At 41.8% G+C, this 23,226-nt stretch overlaps 1 protein-coding gene across 3 annotated transcripts in view; it reads left to right on the top strand.

The window, feature by feature from the left end:
- Nucleotides 1-23,226, top strand: part of ST18 (ST18 C2H2C-type zinc finger transcription factor) — a 152,225-nt gene that overhangs the window by 107,753 nt on the left and 21,246 nt on the right. For 2 of the 3 annotated variants that reach the window (XM_088469759.1, XM_088469760.1), the window contains exons 12-15: nt 2,098-2,160; nt 2,237-2,317; nt 11,686-11,907; nt 14,471-14,556. In XM_088469759.1, the coding sequence (XP_088325885.1) occupies nt 2,098-2,160; nt 2,237-2,317; nt 11,686-11,907; nt 14,471-14,556 (452 nt within the window). Of the gene's footprint in view, nt 1-2,079; nt 2,161-2,236; nt 2,318-11,685; nt 11,908-14,470; nt 14,557-23,226 lie in introns of all 3 variants that reach the window. The other variant, XM_088469758.1, reaches the window with a different exon arrangement.

The following is a 23,226-nucleotide window of genomic DNA, read 5'->3' on the forward strand; positions in this document are numbered from 1 at the left end:
TTTCATTGGCTAAGGGAAAAAAATGGGAAGTGGTCATCGGTCTACTTACACTCAACTTTACAAAGATCTTGTTAGCTATTACCATGTAATCATCATGCTGTCTTCTGCTGCTTAGCAAGTTTCAAATGCTTCTGCTCCTGATGAGAATGTCCATCATTAATAATAACAGCACAACCTGTTCACCAGGTCTAACGAAGCAATTATTTTCTTACTCGTTCTTACCCTGTCACCACTGTAGGTACCCTACAAGCACGTGGGGGGAAGTAGACACAATATCTAGTGGGATTTACAATGAGGGATAAGTAATCCCATTCTGCTGTGACTGTACTGCCATGATGCTTTTTATCTGCCTCCTAATAATTTAGATTTTGAAGACCATCTTCCGAAGCATAGGTCAATGATTTTATTTTTACTTTAACTATGCAGAATGGACACCAATGTGGGTGAGGGGAATGGTCCCAAAATCTAACCCTGTCCTCTTATTTATTAATTGATATATGTATCCAGTAAAGAAAAAAAATTATACAAGTGTGATATTGTAATTCCAACATTTAATATTGTAATACAATGCGAAAACATACTCCAATTTAACATAAGTTAATTTTCTTAGGCTAATAAATCTAAGGGCTTATAGAATTCTTAAAACTATTTTCAAATTATTTAAGAAGAATCTGTTATTCATATTGCGTTTTAACAACTTTACCAGCTCAGATCATGCCCAATCAACAACTTTCTACACTGAACATACTATCAGGGCCTGATTCAGAAATGGATCGCAATTGCAATCGCAGCTGCGAAAGTATGTTAATGCCTACCACAGCTTAGCCGGCATAGAGACGCCCACAGCTGCTTTCTCACATCCAAACTACCTCACACTCCTGCATATAAATCAGTACCATCGAAGCACAGCGGCCCGTCACGCAACATTTATACCAGGTTTGACCAGCTGCAGTCGTCATATGCAGTGAGTATTCAAGCTGCGTATGCAATTGTAGTGGTTAATTTATGCACGCGCAAGAAATGGCCTTCAAATGGACAGGTACGCCTAAGTTTTTCCAGCCACTCCCCCATCACCACCACCAAATACACACACAGCCCCTCACTCACTCTGTGATGGTTTTTTCAGTGCATCCGTAATCGCAGTGCAATCGCACATACGTATGCGTAGTGTTAACAATGGATCGTTCTGCGTATGTAATTGCAAATTGCGTACGCTGCTGAATCAGGCCCTCTGAGCCATTACTTTCAATTTAGAAAATACTATCATTGAAGCCTATATAGCCATTACATTTTTTTTTCAAATCAAAACTACCATGGCTGAAGGTAATGGATAAAAATGTTTGTAGTAGAGGGTGCAATTGTAAACGTAGCAAGGAAAATCATTTACATTCAAAAGGTTCTCTATACTGTTCATTTTAATACATATTTTTTTAATTAATAATTTATACTTATTTTTTGTGAAAAATTGCTACACACTACTTCTAACTGTTTTCCTGTTTTTCACTGGGCACCATTGAAAACTGAATGTATATTTCTCAATAAGTAGAAAGCTCTATTTATAAAAAAAACTCCATAGAGCATTTTTGATTTAAAACAATCACAAAAAAATGAATGACAAATATAATGTACAGTGCTGCGTAAAATGGTGGCAAAATATATAAATGATAACAATAGCAATAATAATAATAAAATAAAAATAATAAAATAATAAAAATAAAAAGTGCTGGTATTTAAAAAAACAAAAACAAAGTTAAGTTGGGATATTTTTAATTGATAAACTGCATATTGATTTAAAAACGGAACTCCAATATTTTGCCCTTTTTAATTAAGCCTGTGAAGTGCTATGCCTTTTTTCTATAGCAAAGAAAAATTGTATTTTGCAAAACTTACTAAACTCCTCAGATAATAAGTGGTTAGCCAACTGTTTTGGATAAATGAATAAGCTGAGGGCAGGATACATCTCTCTGTAAAAGTGTGCTGAAAAAACTATAATACATGATCAGATATCAAGTTATACATCACTCAAACAAATAAAAAAGAAATACACAATAAACACAGTAAAGAGCTAATCGGCATTAGTTATCTGTGTGCCTTCAGGTGCCCAACACCAGGCTGTGATGGATCTGGACACGTAACTGGAAATTATTCTTCTCACAGAAGGTACATTTAATTTCTCCTTTGCGTATATCGTGTCAGCAAGCAACATTCGTCCTAATTGTTTTAATTATGCTCACAGTTTGTCAGGTTGTCCACGGGCCAGAAAAAGTGGTGCCAAGGCATTCCCAAGTAAAGAAGACAAAGAAGATCCAGAACTTAAGTAAGTCCAAAATCAACTTCACTAGTAGTAGTAAAGAGTAGGATTTAACTTTTGAAAATATTTTTTAAAAATAAACTAGTGTGGAATCTTGTTGATTACAGTACACAGGGTGTCTCCTGTCTGGAGACAAAAGGCACAATTAGGTTCCGATTACCGATTACCTATAACAATGTCATACCCAATTTAGATGAGTGAATGGGGCCAAGGTTGCACCCTATGTTAAGCAGTTGTCATTTAAACAAGCTCCTCAGTAGGCACCTCAGTACACAATTAGTCTGAAAGCAAGGCACTGGATCTGTAAATTCTTCTAGGCACCACAGTACCACCAAATCTACAGTATTTACAAACATATGGTATTATGGAAAGGGTTGCAAAGGTAGTAGCTCATGATTATTATACTTTATTTCTAAAGTGTCAACATTTTACACAGCATTATATATAGAAAGGATCACAATACTATTAGCTGATCCTACAATGGTAGTAAGTGGTAGCGGGTTGGGTACAGGATGCCGGCGCTCGGGATCCCAGCGTTCAAAGGGCCTGATTCAGAGCCGGACGCTATTTGTGCTCGCTCGTTCAGAAAAAGGGGCCGGCTATTTAAATTGAGCGCTTGCTCTTTGCGGTCTGTTGACGCCTCTATGTCTGAGCGAGCGAATGAAACATGCGCTCGCTATTTTGTAAAGACGCCCCCTGGCTGCTCGCATCCTACATCATCTCCACTATTTATTAGATTAATCGAGTACATCGAAAGGCGTCTGAACTGCTCGCAGTGCTTGTGGTTGGATTTTCCTACCGCAATCATGCAAACAGTTCAGGCTAAGAGACAACTGACGTGGCCGATGACGCTGCTTTGTTAATTATGCACACCCTTAAAATGCCCATTTTGACCGTTTGGCACGCCTGCGTTCGGATCTCCACTCCCCGTTTTCAAGCACCTTCTCCTGTTACCACTCACAAACGCCTCACTGTCACTCAAATTAGCAGGCACTCGCTATTTTGCGAGCGCTCGATTTCCGACTGCACTGACTGGTTGGCGCATGCGCATTACGACCCATACGCATGCGCAGATGTGCAAATATCACTCGGAGCGAACGAGCGGCCGCTTACGAGCGGCTCTGAATCAGGCCTAAAATCCCCATGCTGGCATCCCGACACTCGTCGGTAGGTATCCTAACACCCCTCTTCTCCCAACCCCTAACACTCATTCCCCGGTGCCTAAACCTAACCTCCCCCTTAGTGCTTAAACCTAACCTCCGCCTCCTTGCACCCTAAACCTAACCCTCCCCTCTTAGTGCTTAACCCTAAGCCTCCCCCTAGTGCCAAACCCTAAGCCCGAACCCTCCCCCTAATCCTGCTACTTACCTTCGGGATGCCGGCGCCAGGATTCTGACAGGTGTCAGAATTCCAGCGCTGGTATTCTAAGCGCCGGAATCTCCTGTGCCCATGCAATGAATTTCAGTCCACATGGCAGATAAACTTAACTAGGGAATGATTTATTTACTGGTAGAAGCAGGTGTAGGATAACACAGGGTTAACAATATAAGCAACAGGTACAGTATAGGATGCAGAGATATTCAGTATTCAGGAGCATACAGTACATGATATGCTAGTGCTTGTATTGCACCTGGGCTGCACTCACTGTGAGTACTTGTGTATGTAGTGATGGCAGCAGGATTTATATAATATACCCACCGGTGGTGGCACAGTGGTAATAGTGGTCTGTATGTTGTATATATAATCTCCAGCAACAGGGATTCTCAGGGGCACGTCTGTTACACAGAAAAAAACTATAAGAGAAAGATGCAGCGGGAAGTCATGCATTAGCAGCCAGGTCAGAGGCCGTCCCTCTGGCTGCAGCTTTTCCTAGTGTCCGGAGGCTAGTAAGAGAGACAGTACAGAGTGCTTCTATCCAGGAACAAATGATACATAAGGTACTGTAGCAGAATAACAATTGCATGTGCTGGTGGGGGAAAGAGTTTGTTGCTACAGGAAGGCAGAAGAAGCATTATCAGCAAATGGCGACTGGCATCTTTGTGCAGCTCTGGGTGGTGTTGTATGGTGTAATGAGGAGAGACAGAGGAAATATGGTTTAGTCATTGCAGGAATGTTAATAGATGGCAACCATAACTGGTTTTTACTATTTATAGTAGCCCGACCTGGACCATGAGAAGATTTTCTTGAGTCAGTAGACATGTCATCTTGCTAAAAAATCATGGTTCCTACCAGTGGCAGCTCCAGAGGCGGGGCTGCAGCGCAGTTCAAAATTCAAATAGGGGAGTCACACAAACTGTCCTTCCAAACACTGCCAAACATTGCTGGCTGGGGCTCGCTGGCAGTTGGTGTGACTCCCCTATTTGAATTTTGAAATGTGCTGCAGCCCCACCTCTGGAGCCTCCACTGGTTCCTACTGTACATAGAAGGCTTGTAGGATCATCTGGTGTGAGACAAAACATAACTACACTAGTGCTGAATACACATGATCACAATAACATGAACTAACTGCAGCACCCCAACTTCTGTTAGTGACAAGCCTTTTCTGTTTAAAATAAAACAAGCCAGCTGGAATATATTACAATATTTCTATATATGCTATGAAGAACCGCTCCTGGGTCAGAACTTGTAGAAAAAGAATATGATAAAGAATTAAAATGTTTTTAAATCAGCCGATTTCCATAGAAGCCATCGGTCGAAATGCCGACCGCCGGCTTACCGGCTGTGAAATCCCGGCATGGGACTAATGCTAGGCGTCGACATACCGACGACTATCATCGGCCGACCGCCAAAATCCTGTTGCCCAGCATACCGAAAGTAGGTAAGCCGCGCAACAGCACCTGTTAGCCAGGTGGGGGGGAGGGCAAGGAAACAGGCGTCAAGTTGCCACCATTTCAGACCAGATGAAAAAAAAGCAAAACCTCTATTTTTGACTAAAAATGTGGGGATTTCTTTCAGAACCCTTAGGACCCCCCTTCCCCCTAATGGTAAATTACCCTAAAATTTTCTTGAAAGTTGGGTAATTTGATGTAAAACGGCCGGTCAAATTTTTGGAGAAAAAAAAAAGTTGAAATTGGGTTTAACGTATTGGGTCTGGTATTTCAGAGGGCGATATGGATGCATCAAGTGTTTTAAATATTGCACGTGGTTGCAACAGGCACTTTTTTAAAAGTGTGCTTTTATGACACGAAAATATACTTGCACCCATTTTAAAGTACCCCGAATTTACGTAGAACAGTAACTTCCTGGAAAATATTTAGCTTTCTATCATTTATTTAAAATTTTTCATGTACACATATTACCAACAACCGACGCAATTTAAGTGCTCTAAATATTTTATATACGGCCAATAATACACTTTTAAATTAATTTTCGATGTACGTCAGCCATTTTTTTGGGTACAGAAGCAATTTCCTGACTTTTTTGCCTATTTTCACCTGGTTTTTTTCGCACCTTCCGCTTTTGCCTGTTTTTTGGCGAAAATCGGGCGATTTTGTACTAATTGAATTTGGCCCTTAACCTAAGCTGAAAGCAAATTAGGTGCTGTAGCACCACCCGAAGCCACAGGGCACAAGCAGGTGTGGCACCAGAATTGTAACTATGGCTTGCGGCACCCAATGCAGGCCACACTCCCTCCATATGATGCCACATGGAGGAGGGGCAACATACACAAGAATTACAGCAATGCCCGGAACATCCTCAGGATGCTCCGTGGGGCTGTAGGGGTAGTGATGTGCAGGTCTTAAGCATCCTAAGGACACTCCTGTTAACCAGATGCTGCCCACAGGGCTCTGCGCACTGTGTGGCTGCACCACTCGCACATACCACTCGCACATACCCTTAGTTACAGCCCTGGGTACCATAAGTTGGTGATACAGTACCATATTGAATTATTTAAAGTCAATGTGGTAGCCACAACCTGTCCCTGTGGCTACAAATCATAAAATATCTGTACAAACAGAAGTGCAACACTGTCCACCACCACATAACTGAATCTAAGGATGGCAGAAATGCACAATTTACTTAACCACTTGTCTGGCATGGTCGCATCAGGTTCGACCACACCAGGCTGGGCTTTCCCTGACATGGTTGCATCTGATGCGACCAGTCAGAAGTGCCCACTAGGTGGCTGCGGGAAGCTAATACTCCAGCAGCCGCCTAAATCAGAGGGACCTGCTGGTCCCTCTGTACCCATGGCTGCCCCTCCAGTGTGTCCCAATTACTGCTGGCCACAGTGATCGGGCATCCGGTGGCACCCTCCTCCCATTGTGACTGCAGGCTATAGTGTATCCCACTCCCTTCTCCCAGCATATATATGTGCATAGATATGTGTGTGTATATATACATTATTGCTGTCCTGTATCGATCAAGACTCGATACGATGGCTCCGATTAGGGATGGTAAACTATACAGTATACTAGGTATGGTCACCGTCCATCGATGGTTTGAAATCCATCAATAGTCTATGACAAGTGGTTTTGCCATCACTGATGGGCACCGTTGCTGCACCAACAATTGCAGCCCCCCAACCGATGTTAATTAAACATCTGTGGCTGCAGTCTCAAACAATCAATTGTTTCTATCAATGGTTGGATCCATCGGTCATTGATGGTACAGCTGTCAATGGCCATCATTACAGAATACCATAGAAATTGCTATTTTTATGGTATACGGTGTTTAAAATAATATTATTTTTTTTATAAAGTTCTTGTTCTAATTCAATCATAAAAAACCCAGCAATTTCTGAGCGTTTTTTGGAAAAATTAGCCAGTTAAGTGGTTAATTTAATGATTTCTGACCAAGGGTGCCGTGAAAAAATGCTGATATTTTAGAGTGCCAGGATTCAACAAGGTTTGGAAACCACTGTTATAGAGTATTGTACATTATCCATGCACTGGCCTGACAGCCACTTCCTCCATAATGACAGTAGGAACATAAGTGTACATTTTTCATTGTCATATATTACATGAATTAGCAATATTTAAATCTGTATTATCCTAATATAAGATTTTATTAACATGCCCCTCCCCTAGCCTGACCCCTTATACTGGGAGTCTTCTTTTCCCAAATCTGTGGTTAGGGGGAGGACATCCTAGTAAAATCATTTAGGATAGCTGGTAGTGCTTTAAACCCTCATTTATCTTACTGTAAATTTTATTAATATCAGTGAAAGATGGCCATACTGTACATCAATTAACATTCTATCAAGCCATTTTTGTGGACCAGACTTCACTGGGAAAGCCAGCCCTGGTGCTAAGTGGCATGGGGCTGGTGTGGAACCATAGTGTGGGCACCCCTACCCTGCAGGTATCCACTCTATTTCCACCATCCCAGATTGGCAAAGCCTAGTGCTGTTACCGTGATAGCAAGGTAAATTCCTCATTGGTTTCCCCTCTGACTTTGGTGTAACTAGGACTGGGCTAAAACTACTGCTATAAATTTGGTGGACAAGTCCCATGCATTTAAAAAAAAAAGATTTATTTAGTTTCAGTTTTAACAAACAGAAGTATATAGACAGTGTTTGCTGCTTCTGTGACATCACAAAATCTTTTAGTTGAAGAGAAGTTGGATGGTCTGATGAAAAAGTTGTATAGGTGTGTGGAGAACAATTTACAATCATTAAGTTTGGCAAAGAAGTTGGTCAGTTGTTTAGTTGGATGAGGTGTGTTAGATGGGTGACCAGCTTATTTCTTTAAGATAAATTGCCTGTATATTCTTGGTTCAATATACAATACATGGTAACTTCACCTTTGTTGACTATTATTTTACTTAAAACGGGTAATAAACCAAGAGTATCTCTTTTACCATAGAATAGAGTGACATACTCTCTAGCAGTGTATATATAATGTTACTTGAATTTGAGGAGTCTACTTGTCTATATACATCCACTACTCAAGTTACATCATTGTTAGCTGTTTTTAACTCACTATGGCAAAAGTGTATCTAATTCAGGTAAATCTGTTTGCAGCCACTATTCCAGGGAATCAAATTTAAGATCTTTAATGTTTTAATCAATTAGTGCTCAATATATAATATGCATATTTTGGAATTAATTCAAGATTCAGAATTTGGTGTCAACTTTTCTTTAATTCAGTATCTGGGCAGACCTTAAATATATATTGGGAGCTTCTCTAATACTTGGCAAATTGATAACTTGGTAGACAAATGTAAGGTGCTACAAGAAGTCATTGGGAAAAAGGCCCTAAGTTCCATACAATTATTCCTAGCTGAATTTAAGTCACATATTTATCTAATGCCTCACTAGTTTGAAATGGGGACACATCTAGCCCCTAGATTGTAAGCTCCTAGGAACAGGGTCCTCCTCCCTACTGTTTCACAGCCCTCTTCTCTAGCACTTCTATGACAGCCTTCACCTTCCCAGCTGTATTGTGTATGGAGAATTGTGTGCTAATTGTTACTTGTGCTTTGTTTATATTTTGGTTACTGTATTGTAATGCAATGTTCTGTGCACCCTGTACTGTACGTACGGTGCTGCAGACCACTTGTGGCGCCCTATAAATAAAATGTAATAATAATAACAATAATAATAATCTAGTTACCATACAATACAGGTCACATATTTTTAGTAATTTTTGGGATGATCAGATAACACAAAAACATGCAGTTCCTTTTATTTACAGTACTAAATTTGCAAGACTTCTTTGCAGAACATGTCCATGGGATGTCCATGGGATGTTTTTCCCCATACCGAAAGCTAGCCTCTACATGTAGAGCTGCTGAGACCGCAGGCAGGACTCAGTGCTAAAGTGGGGACGTGTCCATGCACCCCATCCCCCCAACTTGGTATATTGCGCATTGCTTTTCATCAGTGTATGATGACAGGAGTATTACTCTGCCTCCCTGGCTGTCCTGGCCTCCCGATACAGGCCCAGGTCTGGCTAATCTGAACCCCCCCAATACACACACACACACACACACACACACATATATATGCAGTTCAATCAAAATAATAAAAGTCATAGTTGTGCCTCTGCAAAACATCTTTCACAAATTCAACACAAGGTCTCATGTACACTAATGTCATAAACACACCACAGTCCTTTGGCACAGGAACAAAGGACAGTCTTTCACCCAGTAATGAACCTTTATATGACCCATATCTGTATGAGCCCTAGATAGATAAAGTCTACAGCTATCTGCAGGGACGGACTGGGGCTGCTGAGCAACCCTGGTAGTCTCATTGTGCATGCTCCGGCATGGCCTTGACTCCAAAGGGTTTGTGGCTATATCTCACGGGGACATGCAGCGAGTCATGGGGGCCTGGCCTCACGGCATCTGTCAGTATCTCGGCCGAGCAGGGCACCAGGAGGTGGAGCTGCTTGGCCAGGGTTTAACGCTGGACTGGACTATCTGGCCATCGGCCCTTCTGGCATTGCCAGAAGTGCTAGATGGGCAGTCCAGCCTTTCTATCTATATATAGTGTACATTCTGCTGATTTTCTAAATCATGCTTTTCTTAATTTACCTTTTCATTAAAATTATCCAGAGTGCATAATTAATTATTCATTTATTACCAGTTATTTATTTAGCACACACGTATTCTGCAGCACCAGAGTTGGACTGGCCCACAGGGGTACAGGGGAAATCCCCGGTGGGCCCCACTGCCTGTGGGCCCCACCTCCATTTCTAATGTCAGGTTGAATTATAAATTGTTACTCTATTACAAGGTCAGATACTAGGCAGAGCAGGAACATGGATGAATAGTCCATGGTCTGCAGTGTCCATGTTGTCTAGAAGCTATGTCCTCTATAAAGGTTAGCCAAGCCTTTGTGATGGCTGGCCAAACCAATCAGGAGGTTGGCCACACCCTTTAAGCATGGGCACCTACCACTGTCTTCCCCCGGTGGGCCCTTCATGCCCCAGTCCGACACTGTGCAGTGCTACCCACACAAGCACGGGGAGGATATGCAAAATCCACACAGATAGGGCCTTGGTGGGAATTGAATCCTAGACATCAGTGCTGTAAGGCAGTAAAGCTAACCATGACACCATCCATGCTGCCCATAAGATAGTGTTTTATACAAATGTCTCCACTGCAACAGAACAGTGCACCAGAGGGTAGATGTGTTCCTCTTTGATAGTCAGGCCTAGATTTTCATTTATTGCCATCCATCCCCATCATTGGCACCAAGCCACATTGCCCCATACAGTATTCTTTGCATATCAATATCAATACTCATATATAAGAAAGATAGATTGGGGTGAAATTATTAAATAAATGCAGACTGTTCCTCTTACAATTCCTTCACCTAAAGCTGGGTACAGATTAGGCGATATATTGGACAATATGTCGTCTGAGGCAAATTGGAATGACATATCTTTCACATCGCATAGTGTGTATGCTCAATCACATCTGATGTGCTGCATGTCAGATGGGAAGATGTCATGAATGATGTGGTGCACATCGCGCAGTGTTTATGCTCAGCCGGAAGACCACAAGATATATTGGTCCAATCTTTCCTCTAAAGACATCACTTGAACTACCAGTGATCTACACGATGATTGCATAGTGTGTACAGGAGAAAGGATTCATTGGATACAATGCTCCGACATGACACATTGTGCTGACGTTGAGAAGATTGCATAGTGTGTATGCTCTATATTGTGTCTTCTGGGATGAAGGGAAATTGGAATGACTATCACGTCTTTTATACATCGTTCTAGTCCCAAGCATATCTGGCCCTTCCACAAACCCAAAACTGTATAGCTATCAGGTATATATTGCATGAAATACTGTATCTCAGCAGATGCTCTTCTGCAGTTCGTCATGGCATAAACATCACAAATGCCAGGCAAGTGATAAGGCAAGTGCCCAGCAAAAGATTTTTAAAAGTGCTAATACCAGTGCCTTAGCAGAATGACTGTACACCTTGGGCCCCCTGCGCCATTACATCATGACATAATAGAGCAAGCATTGGTGGAGCAGAAGAGAGAGGATGTGCCCTGTGGCTTTCCTTGCAGTTGGTAGCTAATGGCAAGGTAGAACAGTGTGGCAGGTTTTCTTCGGGGTAGGGACCATGCCACCCTTTCAGCTTTGCGCCCTGGACGGCAGCATCAATTTTACACTCCTCATTATGGCCCTGACTAATAGATTCAAATAAAACTGCCAGACTGCACAACATATCATGCAAATCAGTGCTAAACTGTATCTTCTTTGTCACATAACTATAGAGATGCAGCACAGACAGACAATTCCTGCAATATAATGCTGAGAAATGTATAATGATAATTTATACAAATGATAAGTTTCAGACAGGGATTTTCAAAATAAACATTATTATTATTAGCACTTTTCAATATTATTAGTAATTTTTATTAGCATTATCTTTAGATTACTTATTCTTATATGTTGAACAGGTGTCCAGTTGTAGGCTGTGATGGCCAAGGTCACATATCAGGTAAATACACATCACATCGAAGTGCTTCTGGTTGCCCATTGGCTGCAAAAAGACAGAAGGACAGTGCCTTGAATGGTTCATCACTGTCCTGGAAGCAGAATAAGCAGGAGTTGCCGCACTGTCCACTACCAGGCTGCAATGGACTGGGGCACGTCAATAATGTCTTTGTCACCCACAGAAGGTAATTTTTTGTTTTTCATTTTGCATTGTTTTTGACTACATGTCTGTTTTAGTTAAAAATGCTATATATTTGTGGATTGTACTGCATTTAGGTAGATTAGCTAAGTGGACCTGTAACCTACAGTGGCACAAAAAAGTTTTTGCCCTCTTTCTGATTTCTTCTATTTTTGCATATTTCTAAAATTTATTTGTTTCAGATCTTAAATCAAAACTGAATGTAAAACAAAGACAACCTGAGTAAATAGAAACAGATTTTAAATGAGTATTTCATTTATTGAAGGAAAAAAGTTATCCAACACCTATATCACCTATGTGAAAAATTAATGCACCTCCCTTAACCTAATAACTGGTTGTGCCACCTATAGCAACAGCAACTGCAACCAAAAAGTTCTGATAATTGGAGAGCAGTCTTTCACATCACTGTAGAGGAATTTTGACCCCCTCTTCTTTGCAGAATTGCTTTAATTCAGCCACACTGGAGGGTTTTTGAGCATGAACTGCCTGTTTAAGGTCCTGCCATAGTATCTAAATTGGATTCAAGTTTAAACCTTGACTAGGTCACTCGAAAACCATGCTTTTGTTTCTTCTGAGCCATTCAGAGGTGGGCTTGTTCTTGTACTTTGGATAATTTTCTTGCTTCATAACCATATTGTGAATGAGCTTCAGATCACGGAGTGATGATGATAGGACATTCTCCTTAAGATCTTGGAGTAGAGAGCAGAATTCATGAGTCCATCAATAATGACAAGTCACCCAAGTACTGGAGCAGCAAAGCATCACCATACCATCACACTACCACCACCATGTTTGACTGGTATTATATACTTATTTTAGAATGCTGTGTTAGCTTTACACTGGATGAAACAGGACTTATGTCTTACAAAATATACCATTTTGAGTCCTCAGTCCACAAAACATTAGTCTAAAAGGCTTTCGTTGATAATTTGTTATTTTGCAAATGTGAGACAAGCCTTTATGTTTTCCTTGGTAAAGAGTGGTTTTGTCTTGCAACTCTCCCATGTAATTGTGGAATCATAAATGCTGACATAAACTAAGGCGAAGGAGGCCTGCAGTTTCTTAGATGTTTGTCTGGGTTCTTTTGTGACTTCCTGGATGAGTCATTGGTGTGCTCTTGGAGGAATTTGGGTTAGACAGCCACTTCTTGGAAAATTCTCCAATGTTCCAAGTTTTCTCCATTTGGAGATAATAGCTCTTACTATGGTTTGCTGGACTCCTAGGGCTTTGTAACCCTTTCCAGACTGATATATATTAACAACTGTCTTTCTCATCTCTTCTGTAATTTATTTTGATCGTGTCATACTGTGCTGCTTGTTGAGTCCTTGTAGCCAACTTCACACTTCTGGAAAGGTTCTATTTAAGTGATGTTTAGATTAAACAGGGATGACAGTAATCAAGCCTGATTGTGTCTAGTATAATTGAGCCCATTTATCAGTTCAATTTGGTTAATTGGTTGAATGGGTAACTAAGAGTGCAATTACTATTTCACACAGGGCAAATTGGATAACTTTTTTCCTTTAATAAATGATCAGTTAAAAACCTGTATTTTGTGTTTATTTAGGTTGTTTTCAACTTTGTTTTGAGATCTGAAACAATTGTTGTGACAAATTAGCAGAAATAGAAGAAATCATACCTGGCGTTGCCTGGGTTGAAGAATGAACTTTGAAGTACATCTGCAGCCTTCATTTTTTACATTGCAGACCAACATTGTAGACAATGGCATATGAAAATGTGCTTGTAGGAAATTAGTAACAGTCAGTGCAGGTGCAGTGTGACAGGTGATTCTCTGACTCACTGCTCTTCAGTTGGAGTTCTGCCTGTCCCCCACTGGTATACAGTATATTACAGCAAGAGCCTTCCGATCAGAGAAGTTTTAGGCAATAGAAAACATCCTGAGCAAACTTGCTTAAACCAAAGTTTCAAATCTGAGACTCCATAGCCTACTTGGTGGGCAACATGTAGATCTCCATGACCCTAACATACTTCAGACATAGCCAAAAACCTAATACTGGTGAAACTACACCAACATGCAAATTTTGGTGGAGCTATAGACAAAACTCTGGCTGTGCATAAAGGACAAACAGACAGACACACACACTTTTTTACTAATCATATAGATTATTGACAAATGTGGAAATCCCACACAGCAGGTTTCATTTGCATCTGTTTTTTACTGTTGTGTCCAGTTTTCAGCAATATTTAATATTTGCATTTAAAATTGTGGCATCTGAAGAGTGCATAGTTTACCATTTTCTGATGGGATGAGTTCTTTTGTTAGAATGATATCCAAGTGATAAAGAAAGCACATTCATGGGAGCATTTTACTTTAGTGGGGGCAATAAAACCTTATGCTCCTAACGAAATGTACTTTTACAAAATGATAATTAATTGTCAATGTGCACAATCCCATATGCCTTAATTTTATATTTTCATAACATTCAAGATACATAGTATGTATTGCATTTAATTATTAATGATGTGTTGTATAATTTTTATTGAATTTGTTCAGACTACACTGGAAAGCTTTTCTTGTATGTGTTTTGCAGTTTATCTGGATGCCCTTTAAATGCACAAGCCATAAAAAAGGGAAAAGCAGAAGAGATAATGTCTGTAAAATTGAAGACAAGTGGTGGTAAGGATGTGTTTATACAAGATGGCTTCAAATAATCTGAATACATTCCTGTCTTTGATACTTATAAATGTATCATTAAAACAAGAAAGCATAATTCACTCCAACATAAATATGTGACTACTGAATGTTTTTTTTTAAATTGTGTTTTTATAAAGCACCATTTTAAAGAACTGACCAAAACTTTATAAAGAAGTAAGAGATAACTATCCTTGGATAGCATATGCAAAATAACAATCATATACTTAATTTAAAAGACTAGTTTTGAACCTCATTAACTGTGAATGTCTATTTTCAAATTTCAGGTATAGTAAATAGCAAGGTAGTAGTAGTGGCAGTAGTGGTGGTAGTAGTAATAATGGTACTATAGTAGTAGTAGTAGTATTTTTTTTGCCTTGTACTTAAATATTTAATGAAATATTTTACATAAGAGATAAAAAAATGCAATAGGGGAACTTAATAAACATATACATAGAAATAATAGCAGAGCTTTAACATATAGATACAGGGGCATTGGAATGATTTTATGGGAGGGTAATATATAATTTCATTTTGGTGCTCCCCCTGTACTATCATCTATGTACATATGATACTATAATCCAAAAAAGCTCATAAATTTGCCAAGAGAGGTGGTATAGATTGAGAAAAGAAGAGGACCTAAGACTGAGCCTTAGGTACTTCAACTGATAAAGGTAGCAAAAAGGATGCAGAATCAGAAAAAGTAACAGTGAATGAGGTAGGATGAGAACCAGGGGCATATCTATAATGGGTGCAGGGTGTACGGGGCACACAGGCCCCTGGGTCCAGAGGGGCCCCGCACCACACACCCTGCACCCATAGTACTATTTATCTCTCCGGATTCCCACATCGGCGTGGGGGTCCGGCGCTGTAAAACGACTGGAAAATGGCCACCACAGCCATTTTCCCATTGTTTGCGCATGCGCAGTACAAGAAAAATTTTCCACCGCGCCCATTTTCCCGGTGACCTGCGCATGCTCTATAGACTTTGGGCACACTCTAGTGCCCGGAGTCTATAACTCCGGCACTGGCCGCGCACAGCTCAGTGGGTTGCTGGCCGCCGGACAGAGAGGAGGGTGCCTGTGTCAGAGAATACCCATGGCTCCCCTCCTCTTTAGAAACACCCCTGATGAGAACCAAGAAAGGGCTGTGTCCTTAAGACTTAGGGATTGTAGTTTTTGTATGAGAAGAGAGTGGTCAACAGTGTCAAAAGCAGCAAATAGATCTAGAAGAATAAGAAGTCATGGCCTTTAGACTTTGCAGTTACCAGATTATTCACTACCTTAGTCAGTGCTGTCTCTCTGGAGTGTTGGGAATGAAAGCCTGACTGAAGTGGGTTCAATAAGTTGTGTGAGTTAATAAAGTGTGTGAGGCGAGTGTAGACAAGTCTCTCAAGTAGCTTGCAGGGCATGGGAGCAGGGAGATGGGAAAGTAATTTGAGAGAGAGTTAGGGTCAGAATTTTGTACTCACTGCATGCTTGAACAGTGATGAAAAGATACCAGTAGAGAAGGAGAGATTACAGATTTCAGTTAAGGTTGGGATGAGCACAGGAGCCAGAGCTTTACTGATTTTTGAGTGTATAGGATCAAGAGGAGAGGTAGCAGAGTAGGAGGATGAGAAGAGTGTAGATACTTCATCTTCATTTGTGAGGTTTAATTAAGAGAATGTGCCAGAGGGTTAAGGTAGGGAATTTAGCAGGTCACTGGCTGAGGAATAGCATACCATTTCACTTTGGATATTATCAATCTTGTCCTTGAAATAGGAAGCAAGATCTTGTGCATGGATAGTAGCAGTTTGGTTGGGTGAGGAAGGGGTAAGAAGTGCTTTAAATGTATTAAAAAGTTGCTTTGGGTTATTTATAATCACAAAAGAAAGTAAGGGAAGGGTTGATTATTGTTGTGAATAATTGTAGAAACTTACAGTACTTCTGTCTTGCTTTTAAATGGAAGTCACCCTCTCTGCCATGGCCATTGTTCTCTGCAATAACCTTTGTTTATGGAATGTATGGTTGCTCGAGATATGAGTGATCATAAAAGTAGACAGTCCAATGTCTGACAAAGACAGGTACCTAAGGTGTAAGTAGATAACACAAAGGAGAACACAAGCCAGACATAGAGATATGCAGCTTTTACCTTTGGCAGGAGCCTTCTGGTATTCAGATGCCCACAGGACTTAATAAACATAAATACGCAGGATCTACAGTATGTGGATGATAGGTCAAAGACAAGGGAACTTTTCATAAGAGCCAACTTTTCTAAATGATTGGGAGAGCTGTCATTACACCCACTTATGACTGATAAATGTCATGCTAGAAATGGTTAGTTGCAGCAACAGCACCAACCTAGGTAGCATTTATGGAATTTGTAATGAGTTTACAAGACTATGGGGAACAAGACAGACAAAAGCATTATCAATAGGGCAAATACAGACAAAACAAGGTCATAAACAAGAGTAGTGAGGGCTGCACTGAGGTTGGTGCAACTTGTGTCATCATTCAGTGTGCTAGACTACGAGGGGGGTGTGGCACAGCTGCCATTTACTTGTAGTAACACCTGTTCTTGGTACCTGAATAGGCTCCTGGCTATGGATCCCTCCTGCGCTGTGCTCATAGGTGTTGAACCATAGGGGTTACAGGCCAATCAACGCAGAGCAGAAGGAAGACATAGAACAGAAGAGACATACAGTAAAAGCACACAAGTTCTAAAAGCACCAACAGAAGTGGGAGAAGCAGAAAGAATATGGTCAGAATACACTTAGCCACAGTAGCTAAACCATGTATAATCTAATGGCTGAAAACAATTTGGAGTCACAAATAATCATCTAGACTACTGTGTCAGGAAAGACCTTTGACAAGGCTTTATGATGCTAAAATAACAAGAAAACAAGCTGCACATGGCCTCATAAATACATATGATATTTTGACAGGTAATATGCTAGATTGCTAAAGCAAGGTAGCAATAAGAACAGTCAGCCTAAGTCAGCCTGAGTAGCACAATGCTTAAGGAGCACAATAATTCCAGAGTTCCTAATTTCAATAGTGCCTGACATTTATTCAATGTTCTGAGAAATAACTGTGTAAAAATAAAAAAAAATATTACAGTATATAGACTTATACTGTCACCACAACTACACAGTTTGCACAGGTTCAATATATTGTATTCACAAGACACATTTAATAGTTAAAACTAGAGATGTGCGCCGGACCATTTTTGCAGGATTTGGATTTGGCTCTGATTCATCTTCACGGCATTGGATTTGTCCAACCACATTGACAGGTTTTGGATTTGGATTTTTTCACAAATATTGACAAAAAAAGCTAAAATCACATAATTTGGGCTTTTTTTTGTTCCTAACGTATTATTAACCTCAATAACATTAATTTCTAGTTATTTACACTTACAGTCAATTTAGACCACCTCACAGCTCCCAATATTGTTTTCACCATTATTTGCCAAAGGCTGCAGTGAACTGGCTGGTTTCTAAGCGACAGAGCAGCGGCACAGACATCGCAGTTTAAAGCACATCTATGAAACATGCCACACAGCAGTGGCAGAAATGAAAGGTAGTGCAAGATGGAATTGTCCTTGTGCCCTCCCACCTGCCCAGTGGGGTACGGCCAGCAGAGTCACAGTACTTGCATACACTGTGGGATACAGCCCAAGGAGCAGGGCCGGATTAAGGTCTGTGGGGGCCCCTGGGCAACAAACTTGTGGGGGCCCCTATATACCACCGTTTCTTGTCACCCTAGGAACATTTTTTTTCCTTTTTATTCACCTTAATGTCCCCAGCAGTAATGCCCCTCTTGCAATGCCCACTGTAGTAATGCCCCTTATGCAGTGCCCCCTGTAGTAATGCCCCTTATGCAGCGCCCCCAGTAGTGGTTCCCCTATGCAGTGCCCCTTATATAGTGCCCCCAGTAGTCCCCCCTATACACTGCCCCCAGTAGTAGCCCACCCATATTCAGTGCCCCCAGTAGTTGTCCTATGCGTTGCCCTCATGAAGCGGCCCCCCCTATACAGTGACCCCAGCTCGGATGTTCCCACCTTATTTGGATCTCTGACATGGAGGCAAAATCATAGAGATGAAATCTTGCGGCTCGCGAGCTTTCGTCTCTATATATAAGGGAAGCGGCGGGCGAAAATTTCACTCCAGCTGTGGAGACTGAACAGGGAGGGTGGGTAGTGTAGGGCTGGGGAGAGGTCCTGTGCTGTTCTGTCTGCTGTGTCCTGGGCTGGTGCTATCCATTCTGGGCTGGTGTTGTGCTGTCTGCTGTGCCCATCTGGACTGTTGCTGCTGATCCATCAGGGCTGGTGCTGTGCTATCTGCTGCGTCCATCTGGGCCCAAGTTCTGGACCCAAATAAAGTGTAATTTTTTGTGTAATATATATTTGTCTGTGTGCGTGTTAGGCTTAACCGCACAAAATACAGCAAGTCAACAACGCAAGTTAGTGCTGCCCGACTCCAGTCGTCAACAATCTGTGCTCTGGGCCCAAATTCTGGAACTGAAAAAAAATAAAAAAATCTTGTCTTTTTTTTCTAATAATTGTCTGTGTGTCTGTGCATGTTAGGCTTAGCCGCACAAGAGCTAGCAAGTCGGCAACGCAAGCTAGTGCTGCCCAACTCCAGTCGTCATCAACCTGTGCTCTGGGCCCAAGTTCTGGACCCGAAAAAAAAAACGTGTCTTTTGTCTATGTATTTTCTGTGTGTGTGTGCGCAAAGCTGTAACTAGACTTTTTGGTGCCCTGTGCCAGAAAGAGCATTGGCGCTCCCCTCATTTTTCAAAGGGACATAGGCCCTGATTCAGAGCCGGACGCTCTGACCAGAGCGCTCGCTCTGAATCAGGGCCCACCTCCATAAATATGGAGTGTCCTCCTGGATGCTCGTATAGCTGTGGGTCACCACCCACAGCCTATACGAGCGTGCAGGATGATGGTCGCGATGGTCTTGACCATCGCGACCATCACCAGTGCGAGCAGAAGCCTGCGCTTGAGTTTCTCAACCGCAAGGCCAGGAGTGATTTTGGCTCTATCAGAGCCAAAATCACTCCCACTGACATCACTAGTGATGTCAGTGGGGCCGGCTTCTGACGGTAGGCGTTCCCTTGGGAACGCCTCCGTCTGGCAGGCACGCCCCCGGCACGCCCACCAAAGGGGGCGTGCTGTCAATCAACATCGACAGCACGCCCCCTTTGATCAGACACAACGAGCGAAGGAAAGTCCTTCGCTCGTCGCGTCTCGCGCATGCGCACGACGGAGCTCCCTCCATCATGCGCATGCACAGTGCACACCATCGACCCACTTGCGAGCGGACAGCCGCTCGCGAGTGGGTCTGAATCAGGCCCATAATGCACCCAAAAAAGGGCCATGGTTTCATGGGGAAGGGCCAGGGAAGAGATAGGAGAGGCCAGGAGATGCTGGGGATGAAATAAGAGGAAGCTACAAGCAAAAATTATAATAAACAGAAATTTGACAGGCCCAAACAGCGCCCCCTGACCTGTGGTGCCCTGTGCGATGGCACCGGCCGCACTACCCTAGATATGGCCCTGGCTGCCCGACTCCAGTCATCACCAATCTGTGCTCTGGGCCCAAGTTCTGGACCCCCCCCCCAAAAAAAATAGTGTCTTTTGTATATTTACTTTCTGTGAAACCGCACCTTGGCTACACTATTGGTGCTTGTGACACTGCTTCAAGACCCCAGAAAATATGGAGGGCTGTCACATGATAGGAGAGCAAGGCCAAGAAGCACATGTTGTAGCTGCTGCCAGCAGTCATCATGATAATGCAAGGCTGTCAACTTCCTTGTCCTCTATGAAGGCCCATGCCTTCATTCCTCAAGGGTATCCCAACCATCATCTTTGCACAGTCCTCAACTCTATTAATAATTGTATCAATCACTTTTGAGCCAGCAAGCTGGATGCAACCTTTTGGCCCTTTCATTAGATGAAAAAAATCAATATTGTGAGGTGTGAGGTGGTCAAAATTGACTGGAAACGAGTGAAAATAAATGATATTGAGGTTATTAATACTGTAGGAACAAAAAAAGGCCCATTTTATGTGATTTTAGCTGTTTTTTGGATTTTTTTAAGAAAAAATCCAGATCCAAAACCAAAATACGAAAACAAAACTCGGAAGTGAGGTTTTGGCAAAACCAATCCAGATCCAAAACCAGGGGAGATCCAGATCCAAAACCAAAACTAAAACCAAAACACGGGGGTCGGCGCACATCTCTAGTAGAGACACATTGCAGAGCAGTGTGCAGTGTGTGAGTGAACAGTGAAATGAAGCCAAGTCCAAATGGCGGCACCTTATATAAAAATGAACTCTCACGAGAATCCGATGTCGGGAGGATGACATTCGGCCTCGAAGTGGGATCCCAGTCAGGTGGCACGGATGGACTCGTATCTCCGGTGTACGGAGCGGTTTGGATTCCACAGAATCCAAACCGCTCATCTCTAGTTAAAACCTAACTCATTCTTTATTTTTTACCTTTTTTTTAAACACTTCCACACAGAAATATATATTCACAGATAAGTTCAAAAATGTAATTAAACACATACTGTAAATTGCTGAATAACAAGTTAATAACTATTTTGTTCCTATAAATGACCAGCACTTTTACTGTTCTCATAACATGACTTATTTCACAAACTTATTTTTCTTTTGTAGTTAAGAATTGCAAATTAGCTTTGTTACATTAATTGATAAAATGGTGTTTTTAAACATGAATTAATGCAGCACAGCAATATACAGTATGAAAACATTGTATGTAGGAAGTTCCCGCTGGTAGGGGTCATGTTCATGGGTCAGTACTAATAATGTTTTCTCATTAAATTTGCTTAGAGGCAGCAAACAAAATACTGTTATAAACAACAAAACTTTTTAGGTATTTTGGGGGAGATGTACTAAGCTCTGGAAAATTATACATTGAAAAGTGATAAACTACCATCCACTCAGCTCCTAACTGTCATGTCACAGGCTGTGTTTGAAAAATGACAGCTAGGAGCTGATTGGTTGGCAGCTTATCACTCTCCAATTTGTCACTCACCAGAGCTTAGTACATCTGTCCCTTTATATGATAAACACATTTTTAGAACTTTTCATATTACTTGGCATATACAGACTTATTTATTATAATATCCTCATGTGTTTTCACTAAACTGTATAAAATCAATCATTCATATTATAATAAATGCTATTTCATTCTTAGAACTCTTCATTAAACTAGGGTTGACAGCTGTATATTTCATATACTGAGCCTGATTCTGAGTCGTATGTAAAGTACCTGTAGTCAAGGAAGCTTGATTCTCTGCCTTTTGCTAATGCGAGAATTCGTAGAGATAATGTGGTGTTGCGTGTGTCTGTAAGTGAGAGCATTTGCCATTGATTTTATGACAGCTGCCGCAACTGTCATCATTAGTAACTGCACTGGCACCAGCCCCATACTAGGTGCAAGAGATCGCACGGACTGCACGTAAAACTGAGAACAGCACGGAGCTTTAGATATACGTCCATTACTTTCACGTGACACTCACACAAGTGCAATTGCATTGTCACCACCTAGTTCCCACCCTGAAACACCCTATTTCAAAGTAAGACAGATCTGGCAAAGTCCCGATTGACTCAGAGTGAGATGGAGATAAGCAAAAATTCACTTCTACATATGCGTCATTTGCGCCCGTGCGGAGAGATCCACCGGACTCAGAATCACGCCCACTGTTTTCAACCAAACTACACTCCATACCTATTACACAAGGCTGGCCAATATGTCTTAGTTTTAGGATAATCATTTAACAAGCTCAACAATTACACTGGCCATACGCACCACAAGTATGTTTTAGCACCAAAATTACTGCACACTAGACAATAATATGATTGAAATAGTTTGTGCTGTACCGAAAATGCTGATAAATGGTTGGAAGATGATCGCAAATGGCATCTATAAGAATATGTGTACAGTAGGGGTGAGCGGGTTCGGATTTCTAAAATCCGAACCCCCCCGAGCCCCCCCGATCCGAGTCCGATCCGAGTCAGGCTCGACTTTTCCCGCCTGACTCGGATCTGAAATCGAGGCAAAACGTCATCATCCCGCCTTCCGAGTCTCGCGGGTTTTGGATCCTATATAAGGTACCCGCGTCGGCGCCATTTTCTCACTCGGCTGTGGACAGTGAAGAGGGAGGGTGGGAGTTAGGGCTGTGTAGTGTAGTGTAGTGTAGTGCTGCTGTTGTCCACTACTTCAAAGTCCATAGGGGCTGGCTGTGTTGTGCTGTGCTGCTGTTGTTAATAGGGGCTGTGTCCACTACTTCAAAGTCCATAGGGGCTGGCTGGACTGTGTTGTGCAGTCAGTTCTCCATAGGGGCTGTGTCCACTCCAAAGTCCTGTGCAGTGTCCCAGTCCTAAAGGAGAGCTGTAGTGTTGTCCAGGGGGTGCTCTGTCCATCAGGGGCGCTCCCCCCAAGTGCTAAAAAAATAATATATTTTCTGTGTTTGTGAATTGTGTGCGCAGTAGCCGCACGTGCATCAACAAAGTAGTGCCAAACGTGCGCCTGTGTCATAAGTAAAGGGCCGGCTGGCTTGACCGTTAAGGGTGCTGTAACCCCCAAAAGTACACTCCAGTCCAAACCAAAAAAAAAATTATTTTCTGTGTTTGTGAATTGTG

Source organism: Taudactylus pleione, unplaced genomic scaffold, assembly GCF_031769625.1.
Source record: "Taudactylus pleione unplaced genomic scaffold, aTauple2 ptg000093l, whole genome shotgun sequence".
In the NCBI taxonomy this organism is placed as follows: Eukaryota; Metazoa; Chordata; class Amphibia; order Anura; family Myobatrachidae; genus Taudactylus; species Taudactylus pleione.